The 26,710-nt window shown below is 42.2% G+C and overlaps 1 protein-coding gene across 1 annotated transcript in view; it reads left to right on the forward strand.

Moving 5' to 3' along the window:
- Positions 1 to 26,710, forward strand: part of PALS1 (protein associated with LIN7 1, MAGUK p55 family member) — a 2,503,255-nt gene that overhangs the window by 1,622,677 nt on the left and 853,868 nt on the right. Inside the window, exon 8 of the mRNA XM_044074024.1 lies at positions 18,428 to 18,505. Within this exon, the coding sequence (XP_043929959.1) occupies positions 18,428 to 18,505 (78 nt within the window). The remainder of the gene's footprint in view (positions 1 to 18,427; positions 18,506 to 26,710) is intronic.

Raw genomic sequence — 26,710 nt, forward strand, 5'->3', positions numbered from 1 at the left:
CCAGCTAACACAGCAGAATTAAAATACATCTCTTGGAAGACTGCTCTGCTACTGGCAATAACATCAGCAAGAAGAGTTTCAGAATTACAGGCACTAATGGCAGTGGAACCTTTCCTCATCTTCCACCAGGACAGGTTGTCTTTAAGAACTAACCCTACGTTTATGCCTAAGGTAATATCAAGTGTGGCTCTAAACCAAACTATTCACTTACCAACTTTTTATCCAAAACCACAGAACAAAGGAGAGAGACTACTACATTCCTTGGACATTCACAGACAGTTACGCTTCTACTTGGACAAAACTAAAGCTTTCAGAAAATCTAAGCAATTATTGGTAGCATATGCTGCAGGAGCACAGGGAAAAGCCATTTCAAAGCAGACTATTTCAAAATGGATAGCTCACTGTAAACGTTTTTGCTATACCCACCATGGGAAACCTGTACCTAGCAGCATTAGATCTCACTCCACCAGGGCAACAGCCACTTCAACTGCTTACCTCAGAGGAGTGCCTACCAAGGATATTTTAGAAGCAGCAACATGGAGTTCTGTACATACCTTCACCAAACATTATCATTTGCCTTTATATTCCAAATCCAGAGCTGGTTTTGCCACTGCTGTGCTGCAGGGCCTTATACCCACCCCTAATGCCTTATAGATCCATCCTCCCTACCTCAACTTTGGGATTCCACCCAAGTGTAATGACTGCAGCAGTGTCGCACGATGAACATAGTACAGTTTGTACCTACCATAAATGTAGATGTTCGAGTGTAGACACTGCTGCAGTCCAGGTTACCCTCTCTCCTTCCCCTCTTACTGGCTGGTACGTACATATGTCTTCTACCCATACTACCTATGGGGAGTATTTGCTGGTAGCTGAAAGTTGTTTTTTGCTTTTCTTATGTATGTTTTATTAGCAATTGCCTACATATTTAGAGGCACCTGACATCTGGGGCAAGATAAACTGAAGAAAATGGCCTCAGCTGCATCTTATATAACCCTGTCGCACTGACGTCAGGGAAGAAGCGACAGCAACTGACGCCGGACCAAGACTTTGGAACTCAGGCCGACTGGGGAACCGCCTGACGGCAGGATAACCCAAGTGTAATGACTGCAGCAGTGTCTACCCTCGAACATCTACATTTATGGTAGGTACAAAACTGTACTTTCTGCAGCTTTTACTCTATCAAGCGTTTCCGCTGATATAACATTGCACTTTGAGCCAGTATCTACTTTGAGTTCTACAGGACTCCCATTAATCCAAACAGTACAAAAGATGTCATTCTTTGCCCAAAAATCTACTGCATTGACTGTTTCACTAAGCACAGGCACACCATCAACATAAAAAGTAGGGTTGCAGCTTTCTAATTGATCAACTTGCCTCTTGGAATCCCCTCATTTAAAGAATGTGCCTTATTTGATTTACAAAACCTTTTGAAATGATTCCACTTATTGCAAGAATGACACTGCTGACCAAAAGCTAAGCACTGTTTTCTTTTGGGTTCGTGATTTCCACTACAATTACGATAGTTGCCTATTAAGCTGGGTGAGGACACGTTTTCACTTTGCTGATTACGATAGTTGCCTATAAAGCTGGGTGAGGACACGTTTTCACTTTGCTGATTCACACTTGTGCTTCACTGAACATACTCTGAAATTTGCTAGAAAGACTTTGGGTTTCCCAGGGACTGTTACAGGACCTGCAGTAGCTGCCATGTGCTTGGGCCTGTTTCTTTTAACCACATGCTGCATGCTATCAATATAAGCTTTGTCACTGTGCCTTCCACAGCTGTTCTCATTTGTAAGCATACTTGTGTGCTTTTCTGTAAGCTTGTATATATGATAAATCTCAGTGGCCTTATTTAAACTTAAATCACTATCTTGAAGCAAAATCTTCCTCACTGTGTCATTATTAATACCACAGATAAGCCTGTCCTTTCTCAACTCGTCTGTCAGATCATCAAATCTGCATGTTTTTGCCTTCTCAAGTCAGTTATTTTTGCTGCAAGTTTCACCAGGTTTTTGATCCCTTGTGTAAAATAAGTGCCTTTCCATTGTAATATTCATTTGAGGTTTACACATTTCTCTAAATTTACGTTTTAAGCACTTTGGTTCTTCCCGTGTTTTAGCCAGTACCACTATATGGCAGACTTCCCTTCCCCTGCAAACACAGCAGGTGCATACATAAATGAACGCGCTCTTTCAGTGGCTTCTGAACCAGCTAAACTAAGCAGAATAAATGCTTTTGTACATGCGTCTTTGTCAGAAAAAGCAACCTGTATAAAAATAGAGTATTCCTACTCAAACACTCTCCAATTTTTGCAATATTGTTATCAAACACGAGCAGTACGGGAAGCAAAATCCTTCTGCCTTCCCCATAGATTATAGTAAAACACGATGCAAAATGGCCCTTATAATTATGTATGAACATTCACACACACCAGGTACTTGTAATAATCGAATGCACAATAAACTCTTTGAATTACTGTACTCTGCGAAATATTCCTTGAAATAACTGTACTTTGCAAAATATTCTTTGAAATAACTTTACTTTGTGAAATAACTGCACTGTAATACTTGTAAACACTTTGCACATTTCTGATATTTTGAATAGCTTTAGTTCATACGAAAAAGCACATAGCGAAAAAGTAATTTTCCCTTTTTTACATTTTATGCACTTCAGATATTGTTTTGAACATCTTCGTAATTATTTTGAATATTTTTTTCAATATGTCGCAGTTTCGGACATTTTGTTCAATAAGAAATTTGTTTTGAGCATTCTGAGTGCTTCATTTTATATTTATAGCAAAAGAAATCATTTAAGCAAGTTTTAGTACTTGGAATGCGTTTCTGACCTGTTTGGCTAGTCGTTTGATCAGTAGGGATGATCCACTCCTGTATATTCCTCCAACTTTAACCGGTTGTCTCTTGGCTGTAACTCTGGATCCCATTCCAACATCATGTCACTTCTCTTATGTGCATTAAGACGACGTTGAGGCTTGGGTGTTTAAGTAGTTTATTGTATACAAATACATACATACATACTGCGGTGGTGGTGCTGCGGTAGCGTTGTCACCTCACAGTTAGACATTGCCCGTTCGATTCTCAGTTAGTGTCTTCTGTGTGGCAACATGCGTGAGTGGGCGTTCCTTCGTTGAAGGTTGTGCGTTAGGCCCGGCAAGCCAGCACGTAAAAATCTACTGCCAATCATTAGCGGACCGGAGTTCCGCTGTGGCGACCCCTAACCGGGAAAAGCCGAAAGGCACAAAAATTGTATACAAATACATCAGGATGGATGACCATTTATGTTTATGTTCCTATCTAGCTGACTGCATACTTGCATGCTGTCACTCTGGCTGCTCACTCAAAATGGCACTCTTGCTTGCATGAGCTCAGTACTTATATGTATGTGCTGACTCACTGGAAAGCTTCTTAAAGGTATATCACACACACTAATCTACAGATGTTCATCGTGCCATACTGCTGCAGTCGTTACACTTGGGGGTTATCCTGCCGTCAGGCGGGCCCTCGGTCGGCCGAATTCCAAAGCCTTGGTCTGGCGTCAGTTGTCGTCGCTTCTTCCCTGACGTCAGAGTGGCAGGGGTATAAAAGAGGCAGCCGACGCCATTTTCTTCAGTCTTTCTTGCCGCGCGGTGCCCGAAGCAGAAGCAGCTCGCAAGTGTCGGTCGGCCAGCTCCTGAGATTTCCGAAAAGGTTTTCAGCCGAAGTCTTCTCTAAAGCTAAGTACCCCGTTGGGGAAACTTTTCTTGCCTCAAACCGATGTCAGACAAAGTTAATAATTGCATTTCTTGTGGGAAGCAAATACCGCATAAGGATTTTCACTCTTACTGTATTCCTTGCCTAGGCCCAGACCACGACGTCTCGGGCTGCCGTTTTTGTGCTAGGTTCAATAAACGCACTATTAAACGCCGGGCAGAGTTCGCCCTTCATTATTTTGGCAAAAAATTTTTACAGCATGTCGTAGGATATTCCGACACCAGGCTTAATGAAAAAACACAAAGATAAAGATAGGCATCCAAGGCCCAAAACGGATACCGAGACCACGCTTAGGCCTGCCGCCGGATCTCCGGTTCTCAGTGAGGCGCCTTCGCAGCCCCTGACTACCGCTGAATCTTTTTTACCGGCGACCTCTCAATCTGAAGTTGCAGGCCCTCCGGAGCCGATTACCTCTCTGGATACCGACGCCACTCTTGGCGGGGAACCAGAAAATTTAGCTAGGCCTTCAGTTTCTGAAGGCGGTTTCAAGCCTACTTCTATTACCATTAAATCTTACTCTAAATCTAAAGCCCCTATGAAAATTAGGAAACAGGGTCCTCAGACCCCCTCTCAGCAACCCATGCCTAAAAAGCAGATGCTCAGGATGGCTGAGGATTTAATTACTCTTATTCAGGGGTTCTCAGCCCCCTTTAGAAAAAAAAGACCCAGGTTGGAGGAAGACTACCCTTTCTCAGATCAAGCTTCCATTACCTCAGGTAATTCTGAGGACCAGGATTACTCCTATTCTCCCTATGAAGACTCTGATGCAGAGGAATCAATTCCTTCGGTTTCCCCCCCAGAGGACTATTCCTTCAGGGAAACCTTGCATACCTTGAGGGAACACTTCCACTGGGAAGGACAGGATTACTCAGATTCTAAGAAAAGGCTCCGGGAGTTTCTTCTTCTTCCTCAGCATAGGCCCCTTGCTATTCCTCCTGTTTTAGATATTTTGGATGATGTTTTTGCAGAAGCCAGTCTGAATCCAGACTCCTTGCCTCCTGCCCCAGTTAAACCAGACAGATACTACCGGGTCCCTGATTCCCACCAATTTTTATATAAAAGCCCTGCTGCTGACCCAGAAACCATTTCACAGGGTCCAAAGGGTATTAATGCCTCTACTGCTAAAAATCCTTTATCTTCAGAAAGAGATTCTAGAGCATTAGAGAGATGGGGGAAGAAGGTGTACACTTCTGCCACTTTAGCCATGAGGGCATTAAACTGCCAATTTCACATGCTAAAATACCAGCAGTTTTTGATCTCCCAATTGAAACTTAAGATGACACAAACAGATCAACCAGATTTAAGAGAGATGCAGGATGTGTTGCATGGGGCAGAACAAGTGGGAAAACATACTTTACAGTGTGGTTTTGATTCATTGGAGGCCTCATGTAGAGCAGCTGTCACCGGCTCTGTGATATGTAGACATGCTTTGCTAAAAGAGCAAACCTTACCAGATCATGTAAAAGCAAAGTTATTGGATGCACCATTGCAAAAGGATGTATTATTTGGTGTTAAAGCAGAGGAGGTTTTAAAGAAAATGGAAGAAAAGGCAAAATCTATGCAAACAGTTAAAGATTTCTTGCAGGTACAACCTCCCCGCTTCAGCAGAAACTGGCCATCAAAAAACTGGTCCTTTCCAGCCACTGACAGACCCCAAAGGGGTAGGTTCAGACGCCCCATGGGCAGAGGACAACCACAAGGTTCTTTCAGGGCTAGACAATGGCAAACAACAACTCCAAGAGGTGGAGAAGAAAGGTCTCAACCATTCAGGAAACAAGCTCAATGACTTCCCCCTACGCCTGCCAAACAAACATTCTATGGCAGCACCTTTGGGTGGAAAACTGGCCTTATTTTCAGACAATTGGCACATTATTACACAGGACAAATGGATTCTGGACATCATAAACAGAGGTTACAGATTCTACTTTCATACCCTTCCAAAAATGAAAGGCATGCCAAACCTGCCACAAAATCTCAATGGGCAGAGGCACAAAAACAAATTCTCGCTCTCATGGATATGAAAGCAATTCAAAAGGTACCTACAAAAGAACAAGGTCAAGGTTTTTATTCAAGACTATTTCTGGTACCAAGGAAGGACAAAGACTGGAGACCCATCTTAGACCTATCTATCCTGAACAGGTACTTAGAGGTGCCAAAAATTCAAGATGCTCACATTACAGCAGCTTCTTCCCATGCTGGGCAAGGAGTCTTGGCTGGTAATGTTGGACCTCAAGGAGGCATACCTGCATGTCCCTATCAGACAAGATTGCAGAAGATACCTCAGATTTCTTGCAGGTACAACGCATTATCAATTCTCTGCATTGCCCTTTGGCTTATCTACTGCGCCCAGAGTATTTACGAAATGCCTGGCATCAGTAATTGCATTTTGCAGACAACGAAGAATACAAATCTACCCATATCTGGACGACTGGCTGATCCAAGCGTACAGCAAGGACATTCTACTACAGCATCTGGCATTTGTAATAAAAATGTTAAACTGCCTAGGGTACAGAGTAAACAAAAAGAAATCAAAACTAATACCCTCACAACAGATAATATTCCTGGGTGTCAGCTTAAATACAACGGCCCAGATGGTTTACCTCATGCCAGACAAGCACGGACAACTGTCTCAATACTTCAGAAAAATGGCAACTTTAACCCAGCTAACTGCAAGGAAAATCCTGCAGGCCTTGGGGTTCATGGCATCCTGCATTCTACTAATACCATTTGCAAAGCTGCATATGAGGAAACTACAATGGTACCTGAAAAACGTATGGTCTCAACACAAACACAGTTTGGAAACAATTATACCACTCATTCCATGCCTTCAAAAGGAATTTTTATGGTGGGCTCAAGCATGCCAAAGAAACACAGGTCTCCCTTTCTGCATACCTCAAGGAAATCAAGCCATCACAACAGATGCTTCAGACTACGCCTGAGGAGCACACATGGCAGGTCAGTGCATTCAAGGAAGATGGTCTCAAAAACAGATGCATCTTCACATCAACCAAAAGGAGATGCTAGCAGTGCAAAATGCTCTTACAGCCTTCAAGGACCTTTTGCATCCAGGCCAACTATTAATAAGAACAGACAACACCACAGTTATGTGGTACATAAACAAGCAGGGAGGCACACATTCCTACCCCCTGTGCAGACAGGCAATGACCCTGTAGGACACAGCATTGGCCTTACAGGTACAACTACAAGCGCAATTCCTACCAGGAAAGGAAAACATACTGGCAGACAAATTAAGCAGAAATATGACAGATCCTCATGAGTGGGAGTTACACCCTCAAGTATTCTCAATGATAGCATGAAAATGGGGACAGCCAGACATAGATCTATTTGCCTCCCACAGCAATTACCAGCTGAAAAAATTCTGCACAAGGACCTATCATCCACAGGCCTGGAAAGTGGACGCTCTATCTTTCAGTTGGACAACATTGACAACCTATGCCTTCCCACATATACCTCTACTGACAAAAGTATTACTAAAAGTCAGAGCAGAGAGGCCACAAATGATTCTCATTGCTCCGGACTGGCCTCGCCAGCACTGGTACCCACTCTTTAAGAACCTGTCTCATTCACCACCTTGGACCCTACCTCAATTCCCACTTCGGTTGTCTCAGCAAAATTACAAGATCCTCCACAGTCAGCTCAGGACACTAAATCTAGCTGCATGGAAAATACCTTAACTTATCAATCTACACTCCTTTCAAAGGAGGTCCAGAATGTCATCTTGGAGGCCAGGAGACCCAGTACCAGAAAAGCTTACTCAGACAAATGGAAGCGATTTTGTGCATGGAACCAAGCAAAAGGCCAAAATCCTTGGATATTAAATATACCTCAGATTCTACAGTACCTAGCTGAGATGTTAAACAGTGGCCTTTCCTTCTCATCCATCAAAATCCACACCTCAGCTATTTCAGCCCAATACAATACGGATCCTCCCTTATTCTCACATCCTTTACTAAGACAGTTCCTCAGAGGGGCAAAAAATATAAGGCCCCCACGAAAACCACCAGCTCCAGCTTGGGACCTTAACTTCGTACTGGAAAAATTGACATTGCCTCCTTTCAAACCTGCCTCCTCAGCAGAACTGCAATACTTGTCATGGAAAACAGCTCTGCTTTTGGCTGTTACCTCAGCACGTAGGGTTTCAGAGCTACAGGCCCTTATGGCAGTGCAACCTTTCCTCATTTTCCATCAGGACAGTCTCTTTACGTACCAACCCTACCTTCATGCCAAAGGTAGTATCCAGTGTGGCTTTGAATCAGGCTATCCATTTACCTACCTTTTATCCAAACCCCCAGAATAAAGGGGAGAGACTACTTCACTCCTTGGACATTCACAGACAACTTCGATACAGTTTGGACAGGACAAAGTCATTCAGAAAATCTGAACAACTTTTTGTGTCTTATGCTGCTGGTGTTCAAGGAAAGGCTATTTCCAAACAGACTATTTCAAAATGGATAGCCCACTGCATCCGCTTTTGTTATTCATTTCATGGGAAAACAGTGCCAGGATACATCAGATCACACTCCACCAGGGCAACAGCTACCTCAGCAGCATATCTCAGGGGGGTCCCAACCAAGGACATTTTGAAAGCAGCTACTTCGAGTTCAGTGCACATTTTACCAAGCACTACCACCTGCCACTATACTCTAAATCTAGAGTGGGCTTTGCCACCGCAGTACTACAGGGCATTCTAGCCCCTCCTAATTCAGCTTAATACCAGCCACCCTTCCATAGCTTTGGGATTCACCCAAGTGTAATGACTGCAGCAGTATGGCACGATGAACATAGTACAGTTTTGTACCTACCATAAATGTAGATGTTCGAGTGCACATACTGCTGCAGTCCAGGTTACCCTCCCTCCATCCCCTCTCAGGACAGGGCTTATGACAAACACCTCTAGCATACATCCAGCTTGGAGTATTCCTATATGGTGTATTTGTTTGCAACTACTGATTGGTGTTATCTACTTATGTAAAATTGCATAACTTCATGTATTGCCTACCTATTTGGGGGCACCTGACATCTGGGGCAAGAAAAACTGAAGAAAATGGCGTCTGCTGCCTCTTTTATACCCCTGCCGCTCTGAAGTCCGGGAAGAAGCGACGACAACCGACGCCGGACCAAGGCTTTGGAATTCGGCCGACCAAGGGCCCGCCTGACGGCAGGATAACCCCCAAGTGTAATGACTGCAGCAGTATGTGCACTCGAACATCTACATTTTTGGTAGGTACAAAACTGTACTTTCCACCCAATCAGGGGGAACAAGCAGCAATTCAAATACAAAAGCTGCTAGAAAAGCGTCATCCAAGAGGTCCTTCTAGACCAGATATAATCTAGAACTTACTCGTTCTTTTTAGTGCCAAAGAAAACAGGGGACTGGAGACCAATTCTGGATCTCACCAAACTAAACAAAACAGTTCAAAGAACCAAGTTTTTGGTGGTCATGGTTCAGTCCCTTAATTTTTTGGGCAAGGACAACTGGATGCACTCAATGAACCTTCAGGATGCGTACTATCATATAAAGATGAATAGACAATCCAGAAGGTATTTACGCTTCCTGCTAGGAGCCATTCATTACCAGTTCTGAGTACTGCCCTTTGGACTCAACACAGCCCTCAGGGTGTTAACCAAATGCATGCCAGTAGTAGCAGCTCATCTCAGACTTCAGGGATTCCAAGTGTTTCCATACTTGGAAGACTGACTCATATCTGCTCTGATCAGGCATCAACTTGTGTTGGCAAAGGACCAGGTTTTCCAGATTTTTTTCTCTTCTGGTGATAACCATAAACTACAAGAAATCCCATTTACAACCTACCCAGAGACTAGAGTTTAGAGGAGTAGTTCTCAGTATGAAAAGTAACATTGCATCTCTGCCACTATTGAGAGTCCAGTAGGGTCGCTAGTCTAAAAGATAATCTGCAACGCCACAATTTTGGTCGTAGGATCTATGGCAGCAGCAGTAACATTAATGCTGCTAGCAAGATTTTATATGAGAATTCTTCAATGGATGCTAGCTACACAATGGTCAATTCTTTATCAGTCTGTCTTATCAGGTAAGAGTTGCTCAGACATGCAAGAGACGCATTGATTGGTAGATTCATTCAGATCAAGTTCTTCTAGGCCATCCATTCATCCCCCCCCAGCCCAAGGCCAACCACTTACACTTCCCAGTTGGGGTTGGGGAGGTATTGTCTGGGGGAAGACGGTCCAAGACACCTGGTACCCCGAGGAGGCCAAATTGCATATAAATGTCCTAAAGATGAGAACAGTGCTGTTAGTATTGCAGGCATTCCAAAATGCTCTCCCTTTAGGGGCCATTGCGAGACAAATGGACAACATGTCAAGTGGTCTGGTACATCAACAAAGGAGGAACCAAATCCTACCCATTGTGTTAAGTTCTCAGGATGTGGCAGTGGGTGATCTCTTCCAACTGCTTTCTCTTTGCAACACACATTCTGTGGAAATCCAGTGTGACAGCAGACAACCTGAGCAAGTGCATTCTTCTACCCACTGAATGGTCCCTGAAAAAGAAAGCTTCCAGGTTGAAGAGCAAGGTCATCCTCATTGTTCCATATTGGCCTTAACAGATTTGGTTTCCCTTTCTTTGGCCTCACCTGATTCAGCCATCTTGGTTTCTGGTTTCACCCAACAGATATGATACTCCCAGATTTGGCAAACAGGCTGATTGCCTGACATCTCTAATTCCATTGATTGCCAGTCAACCACTGCTCTCTTCGCGTGTCCGTCATATTTTGAAGTCTTCCCATAAACCTTCCTCCAAGAAACTGTACACCAGCAAATGGAAAAGATTTGTATTTTGGGCTCAAAAACAATATTGCACCTTTTACAGCTCCTATACATAATAAATTGGAATTTTTATCACATCTCTTCTATGAAGGAGCAAGTTCTTAAAATTTAGTCCTGTTAGCAGCAGTATTAAATTTTCATGCATGTATAAATGGCTCTTCCGTAGCATCTCATAAGTTAAGCAAGCCATTTTAAGAGGCATACTACTCTTAAGACCTCCCTTTAAAAATCCTACTCCTCCTTGGGACCTAAATTTAATATTGCAGTACCTTATTCTACTCTAATTTGAGCCCACAGCTACCTGAGACCTTAAATTTCTTTCATGGAAGACCATTTTTTAGTAGCCATTACTTCGGCCTGAAAATTTTCTGAGCTCAGAGTTTATCCTCAGAACTACCATATTTGATTTTTCATAAGGACAGACTTTTCTTAACCAGTCTGTCATTTCTTCCAAATGTGGTGTCAGAATCCAATTTTAATCAGTCTCTTAATCTGCCTGTGTTTTTCCACAATTTTTTTTAACAAAGGTGAATATGTGCTACACTTGATGGCCACAGGCAGTTAAATTTTTATTTGAATAGGTCTAAAGACATCAGGAAATCAAATATGTGTTTCATTTACAGAGCCCAGATCGGATAAACTAGTTATCAAGGTAACACTATCTAAATGGATAACAAATTGCATTTCCTTTGTGTATAAAATGTTGGTCATCACTTTGACAAAAATGATTTGTGCTCATTGTACTAGATCTATGGCAACTTCCTCAGTATTTCAATCCGGAATGTCCATGGATGATTGTGCAACAGCTACTTGGGCTATCCTCCATACCTTTATTACTCATTACGAATTAGATCTGGTCTCCAGAGGAAGGGCATAGGTTCATAGGTTCATACTAGGCTATCTGCCCTAGGGCATTTATAAGCCTAGCCAGAGTGTGTTTGGCTTTCGCCATCCATTTTAAATTAATTTTGCTATGCCCTTTCTCGAGGTTAGTATACTGTGCCTCTGTCTAACAGTGACACAGAAGTGATACCCGGGGTAAACCTACGATCTCCCATCCACTCATCAAGATTTCTCTTGAAGAGAGTCAATGAGGGACTCTGCCTAACCTGGACTGGGATTTTATTCCAGAGTGAAGGGAGCCTCTGGGTTATGAATCTGTCCCTCCAGCATGTCCTATTTATTTCATTGCTGAGGTTCAAGTCTCTCGAGCACGTAGCTCGATGGGATTTGGATTTTCTGAGGTGCGGCATGTCCATTAATTCCGGGTTGGACATGGCTTTATACATCAGGCACAGATCGCCTCTGAGCAGGCGGTATGCCACTGAGTAGAGCTGGAGTTTCTTTAACTGGGCAGCATATGGCATCTGTTTGAGCCCGGTGATCCTCTTGGTGAGGTACTTTTGGGGTCTTTCCAGTTGCTGCAGGTGTCTGGTAAGGTACATCCCAAAAGGGGCATTGTACTCAATTATGGGCCTGATGAGGGATGAGTAAAGAGGCACGATGACCTCCCCTGATCTAGATGTGAATCCCTTCATGATTAGTTGGGCTATATAAAATGTTTTTCTAACCACTTTGGCCATGTGGTTGTCAAATGAGAGATTGCTATCAACTTGGGGTCCCCAGGTCCCTAATTACTTCTTCTGTACTTAATGGATTACCACCTATGTGGTAATTTGTGGGCACTTTGTTTTTGCCAAAGGGGATGACTATACAGTTTTTGACTTTTAGCTTGAGGCCATGGCTCTGGCACCAGTTGTCTGTTTCTATGAGGCCCTTTTGGAGGATGCTTGTGTCGGCTGGAGAGTCGAATTTGGCGCCCAGTTTGCAGTCATCTGCGAACTTGGTCAGCCACAGTACTTCCGTGTTTGCCTGTACCTCCAAGAAATATATACCGAACAAGAGAGGTCCCAGGACTGAGCCTTGTGAGATGCCACTTGTAACTGGTTTGGAGTCTGATATGGCTCCAGCAATTCTAACCATGTGGGTTCTGTCCTTGAGCCAGTTTGCAACCCATGTAGTGACATAGGGGTTTATATTTAAGCTGGTGAGCTTATCTATAATGCCCGAGTGGGGTATTGTATCGAAGGCTTTTGCGAGGTCCAGGTAGGCTGTGTGGACCCCCTTCCCCTCGTCAATGGCCTTGGTGACTGTTTCAAAGAAATCGACCAGGTTTAAGAGGCAGGATCTGCCCTTAACAAAGCCGAAATGGGTAGGATCCAGTGTCTGTAGGTCCCCAATATCTTTATTTATGAGGTCCATGATGATCCTTTCCATAGCTTTGCAGACCAAGCTAGTCAGGCTTATGGGGCGATAGTTTCCAGGATCCGTTGAGGCACCACCTTTGTGGAGAGGGACCACTGTTGCTGTACGCCACTCTTTGGGTACATATCCTGTATTAAGGCTGAGATTGAACAGTCGTTTTATGTTTGGGTTTAGCTGTTCTTGGAGTTCATGTAGGACGCAGCCCGGGACACTGTCTGGTCCCATTGATGCTGTGTTTTTTTGCTTTGGAGGGGGCGGCTCTTACCTGAGCATCTGAGATGTCAGGGGGGGCAGCACTCTGCTGGGATAGATATTTGCCCTTTTGGTGGGGAGTGGGGGGAGAAGTTTACGCTGAACCTGTCACTAGGATGTTGGCAATGTCTGTGGGTTCGGTGTATTTTTTGTCATTTTGGACTAATTCTGAGCATATCTGGGAATTCCCACCCAGGTTCCTAACATAACCTTGTGATTATCCTTAGTGTTCTGTGCAATTTTTCTCTCGAAGCTGGCCTTAGACGATTTTATGAGTGCCCGTAGTTTTTTGCTAATACTGATCAGAGATGCCTTCCCTTTTTGGGATTTTGCTCTATCATGTAGTAGCTTCCTCCTTCTATTGTATAGTTTGTTTATGGCTGGGGTCCACCAGACAGGACGTCTGCCTTTGGAGGATTGGGTCTTGGTTTTATTTGGGATTGCATGATCCATGCATTCCTGAAGGTGTTCATAGAATGCGTTTATAAAGGATTCTGCGGTCTGGGCTGTATTTTCCACAGGCCCGGAGTCTTTGAAGGATTCCACCTCGGTTTTGAGGAGTGTGAAATTTGCTTTAGAGAAGTTTTTCACTGGGGTTTTCTGGGCAAGGGGGTGGGGTCGGGATGTGAATATCCAGTGAGATTAGTTTATGGTCTGATCTTACCAGTGAGGGATACACTTCTGGTCTGGAGCATAGAGTCCCCATGTTGGTGATGATCAGGTCCAGTATGTTTTCCCCTCTTGTGGGAGTGGTAACAAGTTGTTCCATAGCATTTGAGTTTATAAATTCTAGGAACCTTTGGGCTAGGGTGTTGGAGCTAGAGTAATGCTCCCAGTCTATGTTTGGGTAGTTGAAGTCGCCCAATATAATGATGTTTGGAGAGACCTTCATATTTTCCAGTGTTCTCAGGAAGGCCGAGTGGGGTTCCTGGGTTTGGGAGGGTGGTCTGTAGCAGGCTGTAAACTGGAAGGCAGTTTTACCCACTGTTAGTTGCACATGGATAGTCTCTGATACTTCGTGCTGTGCCACCAACCTGGAGGTGTGGGTATCTTTGACTAATACTGATACTCCCCCTCCTTTTGTGGTTCGGTCCAAGTTTTGGGGCCGAAAAGCATGGTATGAGGTATAACCTGGTAGTGCTGGGGTGCTCTCGGCAGCCTTGAACCAGGTTTCTGTTACTGCACAGATATCGATGTTCTCCATGCTAAGGAGAGTTTCGAGTTTGTGCATCTTGAGGTTTAGCCTTCTGGCATTGAGTAGCATTACTCTTAGTTTCTTATCCCTTGTGATACCTATGGAGGTGGGTTTGTCTTTTGAGCCTTGCCTAAAAAAGGCACTATGGGGGTAGCAAGAGCCTTTGCCAATAGCCAAAAGCCCAGGGGTGACAGGTGCAAGCCTTCCCTAGCGAAGCATCGTGGCTTGTAGATCATGTCATCCCAGGCTGACAGGCATTGGATCCCCTTTGAATGTCATCAATACTTAAGCCAATTGTTGAAATTGATCATCTTGTCTTCATATTGTGGCATCATTCTTGGTGAGGGTAAGATGCTACTCAAGGTCAGGGTCATACCGGCCTGGGCTACATGCTCTGAGAACACCTCTATGTCTCTCTTCATGTAGTCCAGGGAGGTACGTCTCAGGTCAGGTCAGCTCAGACATCTTTAGGTTCTGTGGTTTTCAGGAATATCCTTCCTTGAATCCGCCCTGGAAATTAGGTAGATGAAGACTCTGTCCCATCAGTTGAGGATAGAATAAAAATTGGCAACATCAGATAAAGAAGTTATGTACTCCCCATAATGTTCCATCTCTGTTGTTAATTTTCATTCTTCTTCAGCTTACCTCCCACCAACCCCCATCCTTTAAAACTCCTGTAAGAATGAGTATTTACAGGACAAGTATGTCCTAACCTTTTATGTATACAACTCCAAACATAACCTTCTCCGTTATTTCTGCCTTTACCTTTTGCTAAGGTAGCAGACAAGATCTGAGGTAACTGGGGTTTGTACATTGTGGGTAAGGAAAAAGTTCAAGAGTTCTAGGTTGCCTCAAGCTGTAGCAGCAGCCGAGTCAGATCTGAGGGATCCAAACCTAACCGTTGAGGAAGAATGAAAATGGACAACACAAGTGGTACATTATGGTGAGTACATAACTTCTTTTTTTCTGAATTGGATAATGTTGGAATGTTAGAGAATTCATGTAATGTCCCCCAGTTTAGGCTTAGGTACCGTTTAAAATATAAAGCCGAAAGAACAACACACACTAGTAAGATTAAAAGTATTACTAAACAGAATTGGCTATATTATGTTCATCTGACAAAGTGAAGGAAATTGTAGGGCAATGTCCAAGTTTTGCATACAAGAGGGATAGAAATTTAAGACAACTTTGATTTAAAGATTTTGGAGATGGAAGAGATTTTGCATCTGGATACATGCTCAGGATTCGGATCCTCTCATTCCTAATATCCCTCTGATTTTACTTTACCTGACAGACATGCTACATAAGGGTTTATCCTTCTCCTCCATAAAAATACATGCCTCAGCTATATATGCACATTACAGTACAGACCCACCAATCTTTTCGCATCCACTTCTGAAACAATATCTCAGAGGAGCAAAGAATTTAAGGCCCCCTAGGGCACCACCCATACCTGCCTGGGACCTCAACTATGTTCTGGAAAAACTCACTCTGCCTCCTTTTGAGCCTGCTGCCACAACTGATATTAAGTATTTATCATGGAAGACAGCTATCCTACTGGCTTTGACTTCAGCCAGGAGAGTCTCGGAGTTACAAGCACTCATGGCTGTGGAACCTTATATTATTTTTCACCAAGATAGGGTAGGGTGTCTTTAAGGACTAATCCTACCTTCATGCCTAAAGTGGTTGCCAAAGTGGCTTTAAATCAAACTATTCACTTGCCAACTTTTTTCACTAATCCACAAAATAAGGGGGAAAGGATCTTGAATTCATTGGATGTACACAGACAACTTCGTTTTTACCTGGACAAGAACCAAGGATATCAGGAAAACAGAGCAACTGTTTGTTTCTTATGCAACAAACTCCCAAGGCAAAGCTATTTCAAAACAGACCATTTCTAAATGGATTGCTCATGGAATCAGATTGTTACTCTCATCATGGAAAGCAAATCCCAGGAAAAATTAGGACTCCCTCTACCAGAGCTGCTGCTACTTCAGCTGTTTTTCTCAGGGGAGTACCTACCAAAGATATTTTGGAAGCTGCAACTTGGAGTTCAGTGCATACTTTCTGTAAGCACTATAATCTCCCTCTTTACTCTAAGTCTAGGGCAGGCTTTGCTTCTGCAGTCTTGCAGAGCCTTCTAGCCGCCCCTTCTTCTCTATAACCAACACCCCTTATCTTTGCTTTGGGATTCAACCCTACAGTGATGACTGCAACAGTGAAACACAATGAACATAGTACAGTTGTGTACGCTTACCATAAATGTAGATGTTCGAGTGTCTTCACTGTTGCAGTCTGGGTTACCCTCCCTCCTGCCCCTCTTATTCTTCCACTGGTGTGCTTACCTACTTCACCTTTCTTCTGAGGTGTATTTGCTACAGGGTATGGGGTTTGTGGTATGTTACATTTTTGTTTTACTATTAGCCTTCATTTTTAGGCACCTGACATCTGGGGCAAGAAAAACTGGAGAACATGGCGTCGGCTGGCAGCTTTGTACTCCTAGCACTCTGACGTCAGGGAGCATGACTGAACAGCTGACGCCGGACCCAGACTTTGGGATTCTGGCCGACCAAGGACTGCCTGCCGGCAGGAAGAACCCTACAGTGATGACTGCAACAGTGAAGACACTCTAACATCTACATTTATGGTAAGTGTACACAACTGTACTTTCTGAATTGCTGGTTATTTGTAAGTTTCCTCATACAGCTGAAGAAGGCCCTGTGGTTGTCTTTTGAGTTAGTTGCTATCTGAAGTTTATACCTGGTCTTGCATTTCCTTATGGTTTGAGGGACTAACTTAACAGTTTTAGATCCCTTTTTTAAGTGGTGAAATTGGCATCTTTTAGTGATGGCCAAGGAGCTTTTTCTTCGGTACAAATTGTTTGTTGATATGGTAGTTATACCATATAGGCTTAATTTTAAACCTGCCATTATGCTTAAGTCAGGCTGGTACAAATGCTTCTATTTATATTCTATGTCACAGAGGGAGCAAAATTCAGGGGAGTAGGCAGCAGCCTCCAGTACAAAGTTTGATGAGAATGTATACCATTCTTGATTGTGTAGGATCATTGAATAGTAAATAATTGGTTTTGGCTTAATCCCATAATCCTTGAATGTAGAAGAGTTATTAGGGGCCACAAAGCATTTTTTTTTCAGGGAGAAGGTTGCAGTGAGAGAGTCAGATTTTACTATGGTGAGGGCAAAAAGTGGGATGATACATTTAGAGGAAGCATTTCTGAGAATAAGATCAAGAAAATTAACATCTGTGGTGGGCAGGGAGATAATTTGGTCAAGTGCATTTGTAATTACAAAGTCCAGAAATTTCTGCCCATATTTATTGCTGATATATTTTTGCCACTTGTGTGGATAGTTAATGTCCATAAGAGGTATTTTGCTCACTGAATGGATAAAAAAAAAAAAAAAAAATGATTAGCTTTTTTGACTGGTCAAAATATTCTACATGTCTTAAAGGGGTCATAGATGGGGTTCTGTAGTTGGCTTTGATGTGATCATTTTTATCTTGGGTAACTACAGCTTTAACCTGTCCCGGGTTTGTGTCCTGCAGAAACTGATGATAGACACTGAAGTCATACCACTCAAGTATGTCTTATCATGAGGAAAGTTTCTCATTCTGAGTCTGAAAAAGTCCATGTTTTACCGTTTCACGTTAAAAGATTCTGACACATATTCACTGTTAAGACTTTAACCAATACCAGTAGTAAATAATACTGATTCACATTGGTTCAACAAATTAAAGTTTTATAAGTATAAAGTAGGCTATTTTAACCATCCTTTGCACTTCTTAGTTGAAACTGTTGGTAGCATGTTTTAAGTGTTCCACATTTTGCCTATTTGTTCCACACTGAGAAATAATGTTCCACATTTTGGAGATGGAAGGTTGTGAGATGTGAACGAGGTTGTAAATACAGATATTCTCTCCAGATACCTGTAGGTCTGAATGCATAATAGACATTGTACCATGGAATAAGACTGCTGTCATTATACTGGAACTATTTTTCTATAATTACACAAAGGCTGATGTCTTTTGAGGGTACTTGCCACAACTGTTGCATTTTTTCCATCATTGCAAGCTAATGATAGTTTAATTTGTGTTACAGGCAGATATGCATGGCACCCTGACATTTGTGTTGATTCCCAGCCAGCAGGGCAAACCTCCTCCTGTGAAGGAGACAGTGGTGAGTTGACTGCATTATTTTATAGTTTGTCAGTGGAATCTGTACGTTTCTTTTCATTTCTATGTTTGTGGTGTTCAGAATGAAGAAACTTGTTGCAAATTATTTTATAAAGTAGGCCTTTTAATTTCTTAATGCATCTGTCACTCCGCATTTATTTGTTTTTGGTGAACTGTTTCAGTGCAATGTAACAACAGTTATTGCTGTTATTTCATGAACCCTTTTCATATTTTTTTCTTTCTGCCTGCAACACTTAATGTTACTTTTGCACATTTAATTGAAAAAGATTATTTTACGTGCATTCTACTTGCATTTATCGTCTGTGCAGAGCTTGTTATAATATCTTACTCCCTCTAAATTCACTAGATTTGGCCTTTATACTGCATGACTTAGGCTGTGTGTAACCAAGTGAAGACTTGACATCCTTTTGGTGGCATCCCATTCCCCTATCCTACAATGTGTGTGTTACTGTTGAAGTCATTATCTAAGAGATCTCTACTGAATGCCAAGTCCAGCTTCTTATTCTTATAGAGCTGTGCACCCTGCCCTCTTTGCTGGGCTGACATTACCTTCCCTCTGATATCTTCACATACTTCATGTTTAGGTGCTGTCCACCCGCACCCTGTTTAGTTGTTTCTAGCTATGTTAGTGAAATCTTCCATAAACTGATGGTCCATTGGTCCAGGCTTAACACTGAAGATCAAACAGATAAGTAGGTCATTGGGGAGCCTTTCTTTACTAATTTACATCACAAATTTGTATCATGATTTTTGTTAAACTTTACGTGTTTATGGTATTTAGGATGTCAGAGGTCTAGGGCATTGTGTGTTCCAAAGAAAAGGAACAGTTGTGCCTGTAGATATCAAATCCCTCAAAGATTTACACAACCAATATTTGTAGAAGTGGTAATCATCATTTGCAGGCTTTGACAGGGCTGCTGTCCATAAACTGAGAAGAACGCATAAGGTCCTCCAGACATACCCGACCAAAGGGAAACTTGTGGCCTTGTTAAATAGTGTCACGCAGAAGGGCAGCAGGAGCATTCTTCAAAAGAAAGAGAGAATTGAATCCTTAAGAAGCCTGACAAGACCCTGGACATGAGTTCATCTGGGCTCCAAACACATAAGCTTCATGGAAGAACTTGAGCAGACAACAGCCCTGACATCTGTTAGCATCTAGGCACTTGGTGTGCTATACCTTCAGAGCTGCCATGCCTTTGGCCCCAGTCGCATCTTACTGGACCATGGAAAAGTTATGTCTGCAGCAGATATTATCTGGGCACTCGCCACAGATTGCTGCATAAAGGACAGCTACAGGATAATTTCAAAGTTTTCTGATTAGCATATTCTTTTATCTCTAGCATGTGATTGTATCTGTTAGAAATATAATTAAGCTGCAAGGTACCTCATATTTTTTCTTGTTTGTTACATTTCTGTAAGTGGTATTGCAGGCTATTTTTTAGTCTTTCTTGTTTTACCTTAATGCTAGTTTGAATGCCCCTCTCAGTTGTTCTGTTCACCCAGGAAACACTCCCTCCAAATTTAATATGCAGCCAAGCCATGATCCAGCTTTTCTGCATAAATAGATATTGCGTCCATATGTTTAGGAATCTCTCTTGTGAGTGTAGTTCTGAAATGTCTGTTATTTCTGTACAAGACATAATGTCATCATGGTTCTCCTACTTCTCAACCTGGAAGCATCAAAAATCTGGACAAAGGTCCTTGAAAAGTAGGTACAAGTGGCCAAAAATCTGGGCACTGTTTAACATAAAATTTGAATACATAATATGTAACCCCACTCACTCCAGTGGAATTGTGGGATACCAGATTTCAAACAGAAATTGAAGAATAGACAAAATCTTAAACAGAAAATATAACCAGAACACAATAGTCAAGCATATAACAAAGTCCAGTAAAAGCTGATTTTACCAGTCCTGAGTTGGCTCAAAGTCCTGGAAACAATGGCAGAATCCATGTCAGAGTGTCAGGCTATATACAATGATCCAAAAACAGAAGTAAGAAGACTGTTGCATTTCACAGAGGGGTTTCTCAGATGGCGTCAATATGAATCAGTTTTGGCTTTAAGCCCACTTCTGTTAATACTGGTGATGGTCTACATCAGAAAATATGTCAAAAGGGAAGATCAGCAACACTGCTACATGCATAAGATGTGGCACTACAGCAGGACCCTGAAAATGAACTTCAAGAATAATAATGGACTGAAATGCAGAACCGTGGGTACATGGAATGTAAGTGAGCACATGATTAGACAGGGATCATGATAGCAAATGGGAGAAATGAGGACAAGCTTAAAAGTGAAAATAGCAGAAATGGGGTTGACAGCTTCAAGTAGCCTGGTACTAAAAGTACTAAGATGAGTCCCCTGTGGACTAATAATAATAATTATATTTAGCTTCATACACTGAAGCTACAGGTGCTACAGTGCTGGAGTTGTACACTATAATATAATGGACTGACATTGCCCTCTGAGGCATGGGGCTCTGGCTTCATGAGTCAGGTAGAAGTCATGTTTAACATAGCACATGTCTCACTGGCATTCTGATATGCTAAAAGGCACAGCACAAGTCCGCAATAATCCTTATTGTTGCAGAAATCAGTACGTGACGGACAGCACAGTAAACCTTAAAAAAATTATACTGCAGTTCTGCCATCGTAGCACACATTGATAAAAATTATGCAGGTTTGTACAATGGCAGACATCTGTCACATTTCACAGAGTACAGCAAGAGAATAATACCCCCGATCCACCACTGGTTGCAGGATACAATTAGCAGAGCAGACAGACAAAAGAACTCTGTACTGCTGTGTTTGTCTGTTCTGGTAAGGAAGCATTTCCAAAAATCACTTTAGGTTAGGATTTCTTTCTGTTCTCCTGCATTTCCCTGCTGAGGGCAGCCCTCTTTACAATGTCTACTGAAACTGTGATTAAGAGCAAGCAAAACATTCACTTCAATATTTTTTTCTTTCTTTCTTTTCTACAACTGCTGGAAAAAGACTGACCTTACCAAAGATGTACTAAACAAGTTATATATTAGTGGCTATAGAGGGGATATTATCAGCCGATTATCTCCTCAGTATTTCTAAATGTTATATTTATTAAACCTCCTGTAAATACAGATACACAAACACCATATACATACATAAAAACACACACAAATTTACAGACAAGTGCACGTGCTCGCGTGCACACACACTTTTCTTCTTTTACAACTCTCTGCTGCTAACCTTCATCTACTCAGTCAGCCTCTTCAAAAGGTATACAAACATTTCTAAACCTTGTACCCCATACCGAGTGTTTTCCTTATACTGCTTCCTATTAGTTCTTCTCTTTCTTCTAAGAGTCAAAAAGCAGGCAAGACAAACAAACATTATTCATTGCCTATGTAATCAGTAATGCCTAACAATGTGGGCATGTTTGGGATAAATAACAGACCAATCAGTCACTGACACTACAACAGAACTTCTGCTAGATCTTACCAGAAACATATTCCATGATTTCCACCTCATTTTCTAACCGCTGGTAAATATCATCTGCCTGCCTCAGTTTTACTAAATAGCCACAGTCCAGGTCCAGCCCATAGGAGTCTTCTTTCCATTTACACACTGTCAACCACTCCATCGCTTCTGCACTTTTTGCTGGTGCTTGGGCCGCCACACAGGTCTCAGATGGGGTCGGTTGCCTTGAAGCCGTCCAACACTTCAACCCCAAGCTTTCTTTTTCCCCGGAGACCCTGGCTGCTTCATTAAAAACTGGTCCGTGACACTGCTTCAGACACACCAGCAGAAACAGTGTGAAACTTTATTCAAACGTTAGTCCTCTTTGGGGAACTCTCAGGTCAGTATGCTTTTATAGCAGCTAGCCACTCCTTTACATGCTTGAATAAAACCCAAGTCCTGCCAGAAGCCATCCCCTGACACAGGCAGACGAATGCAGTACAGTAGCAGGCAAGACAACACTAGATGACAGACCAATGTTTATTCTGGGTGATGACCTATTTCTTCTAACACACTCACTAGTTTGAGTGGGTTGGTATGCAGTTGTTAGTTGAACATTTGAACAATTTTTATTTAAATTTTAATAGGCTAAACTTTGAACTGGTTTCTACCTATCCACACAAAACAAAAGCAGCACAGCACTTCAGATAAACTTACGAAAACTACCCTTCCACAGCGAACTAAAACGATAAGTGCCAGCAAGAAAGAGAGTATTCCAGTGACCTAAAACGGACTGCAATTTCAAGAGAATGAGCAACAGCAGAATAGTTAGTATTGACGAGACTGAGTCTAGCAGGATTCATTTAACGTTTTCTATGAAGAAGCATTTCCTAATAAAACCAAATCACTAAAAATGAAGGAGGCATGAGTATGATAACATATAAGTGTATCAATTTAATAGTTAATTTTTCATTGAAGGACTTCATCTCTTTCTGATGAAGTCTTTGGATGAAAAGCGAACTATTACATTGATGCATTTAAAAGTTGTCACACTCATGCCTCCTTGTTTTTAGTGGTTTGGTTTTATTAGTTTTTTAGTACCACTCCAGTTATTTTCATTTAAAGGACCACTACGGGCAAACAATGAAAAAACATATATTTTTTTTATCTTGCTGTGATTTACTGCACCTCCTAAAGCTGCCTGCAGCAAAATAAGTACTCATTCCTAATTTTATTTAATTTTTACTCTTGTCTGCCCTCATGGGGGCAGACATTGTGATTCCTTTGGAAAGCTAAATCTGTCTCAATGCACAGATTGTGAGAACAAATAGCCCTACCATTTGTTGTCAGACTAGACTTCCATTCACTTAAAATGGACCACCTGAAAAAAAAATGCCAAATTTGAGAGTCTGCAGCTCGTGTCATTCACTGGTATGCATTGAGTTTTACAAATGTTGTTCCTATTGATGTACTACACATTCTCTGAAAGAAACTTGCAAAAGTGTCAACAAATTACTGAGATAAATAAAACTTTTCACAAGAGCAGTTTTGCAAGTTTCAATTCCTGGCCAAGTTACTCCTCCCATCTCCCCTCCTTCAGTGGGCTACAGTCTCACATTTCCAGCTTGGGTAGATTCAACTATTTCGTCAGCTTTGCATGACAATGGACATCAAAAAAATCACAGCCTGGTGTGCCACTAAAACTGTTCCCTTATGTGTCTCTTCACTTCTGAATAGCATTTCCCCAGGAATAAAAAAAAAAAAAAAAAGCAAAGCACACAGTCCAGAGTTTGGGCCAATCTATCCATTTCTTAATGTGCACAGTAAAGCATTCAGTTTATAATGCATTCTGGCTTCTGACATGGTTATCTTTACATAGTTATTCTCTTGTAGCATAACCTGAACTTATGGTATTCAATGCCAAGCTTTACAGCAGTTCTCAGTTTCTTAACAATGACTTCCCAAGCCTCTGATGTGACCCAATACTTTGTCAATATACTGTAAATACATAGATTAATACAAATATTTGTGCACATATGACACATACAAATACACATATAGCATCATTAAAACAAGATAAATGCAATATAAATCATATCAATATAGTTATGATTTCTAGTTTGACTTGGTTTGTCTATGGAAACTTCTTTTTGAATTTATGTTCAAGCAATTTGTATATTTGTTGTATATCATCTTGTTTAATTGTTAATATTCTAACCACTGTATGCTGCATCAATTGTAAAACTCTGATTTTACTCCTTTTATATTTTCTATGCTCTTTGTACAAAATAGCTATGTTTGTATAATTTATTTTTATTATTTTTTATAATTGTTTACTATGTATCTGGAGCTTTTCTCCCCAAGCCTCTGCTGAAAACAGTCACCTTGTGTCCAGTCGGACTAACCTGGTAAACAAATGGAAAATAAATAAAATATACTAAGAAAATTAATCAATATGCCAAGAAAAATCCAAAAGTTAAGAAAACAAAACACAAAAAGGAAGGAAAATGTTTCCTTGATGCTGTTATGAAAATCCCACTAACTTATTCAGATATTATGGACAAACATATAGTCAGGCACACTGATGTCCCACTCACCAGGCTAAACAAGGAGAAGGTTACGGTCAGCTGCCTGTCAGGTACCAGGATCCGCCACATAACCCACGCACTTGGGTCACTCCATAACAAGTACTGTCATTGTCTATGTTGGTATGAATGACCTGAGCTGTATCTCCCTGGACTACATGAAAAGAGACACAGAAGAGCTCTCCGATCTTGTAGAGCTCTCCGATCTTGTAGCCCTGAGTAGCATTCTGCCATCACCCAGAATGATACCGCAGTACAAGGACAAAATGATTGACTTCAACAATTGGCTAAGTTACTGGTGCCATTCTAAGGGGATCCAGTATCTGTCTGCCTGGGACTACATGGTCGACAGACCATGAGGCTTTGCCAGAGATGGCCTGCACCTGTCACCCCTGGGATTCTGGATACTGGCTAAGGCTCTTGCCGTCACTATAGTGCTTTTTTTAGACAAGGTTCAAATGACAGATTCACCACCGTAACAGGAACAGGCAAACAAAAACTGAGGGTAGTGCTACTCAATGCTAGAAGTCTAAATCTCAAAATGCACTCACTCGAGGCATTCCTTAAAGTGGAGAACATAGATATCTGTGCAGTGACTGAGACCTGGTTCAAGGCTCCAGAGAGCACCCCTGCACTTCCAGGCTATAACTCATGCCACACTTTTCTGCCACGTAACTTGGACCAGAGCACCACAGGTGGAGGTGTGTCCATACCCATTAAGGATATCTACACCTCCAGGCTAGTTGCTCAGCATAATGCATCTGAGGTTGTCCAAGTGCAACTAACTCTGGGCAAAACTGCAATCCAAATTGTAGCTTGTTACAGATCCCCCACCATGACCCAGGATTTCCACTCCTCTTTTCTTGATGTACTGAAAAATATTAGGGTTCAACCAAACACCCTAATAATGGGCGATTTCAACTACTCCACCTTAAACTAGGAAAACTACTCCTGTATCAACTTCTTCGCTCAACGCTTTCTGGAATTCATAAATTCCAATGCCCTGGATCAACTTATCCACACCCTCATCAAGGGCAACAATGCATAGACCTAGTCATTACCAACATGAGTGACCGGTGTTCCACACCGGAAGTCAACTCCTCATTGGTCAGATCCGACCATAAGCTAATCACCCTAGATATCAACATCCCGCTCCCACCCCCCATTAAGGAAACCATGGTAAAAAATTTCTCCAAAGCCAACTTCATGCTTCCTAAGACAGAAGTGGCGAACTTCATTACACCCATGCAGATGGACAATACAGTTACAACTGCTGAATCCTACACAAATGCACTCTATAAGCACTTACACGAGTGCATGGATCGTGCTATCCCAAACAGAACCAAGAAGCTATCTTCCAAAGAAAGGAAGCCAATCTGGTGGTCCCCTGCCATAAACAAACTGTACAACAGAAGGAAGAAACTGTTGCAAAAGAGAGTAAAATCCCATGAGCGGTGGAGCTCCCTGGTCAGCCTCAGTAAGAAGCTGAGATCCCTTATAAGAGCCTCCAAAGCTAGCTACGAAAGCAAAATCACTACTTATTCTAAGGATAACCACAAAGCTTTCTATAGCTATGTCAAGAATCTCAATGGCAACACCCAGATCTGCTCTGAGTTACAGCACAATGGCATGAAAATTACATAACCAACTGATATTGCCAACATCCTGGCAGATAGGTTTAGTGCTAACTTTACCCCCCTCTCACCCCCTAAAGGGCCCATATCTATATAGGAAGAATGCAGAGTCCCTGTAATCACAACTACACAGCTAAAAGCTGCACTCTCTAAAGCCAAAAACACAGCATCCATGGGACTGGACAACATCCCAGGCTGTGTTTTACATGAACTTCAGAACGAACTGGCTCCCCACCTAAGCACCATGTTCAATCATAGCCTCACATCAGGCTTTGTGCCCACGGAATGGCGCACAGCAACAGTTATCCCACTCCACAAAGGGGGAGCTACCACTGATCCCGGGAACTATCGCCCTATTAGCCTGACGAGCCTGGTCTGCAAGGCCATGGTACGTATCATCATGGAACTCATAAACAAAGACACTGGTAACCTCCAAACTCTGGAACCCACCCAGTTCGGGTTTGTGAAAGGCAGATCATGCCTCCTGAACCTAATTGATTTCTTTGAGGCAGTCACCAAAGCTGTAGATGAGGG

Source organism: Protopterus annectens, chromosome 6.part0, assembly GCF_019279795.1.
Source record: "Protopterus annectens isolate FY-2018-M chromosome 6.part0, PAN1.0, whole genome shotgun sequence".
Lineage (NCBI taxonomy): Eukaryota > Metazoa > Chordata > Ceratodontiformes > Protopteridae > Protopterus > Protopterus annectens.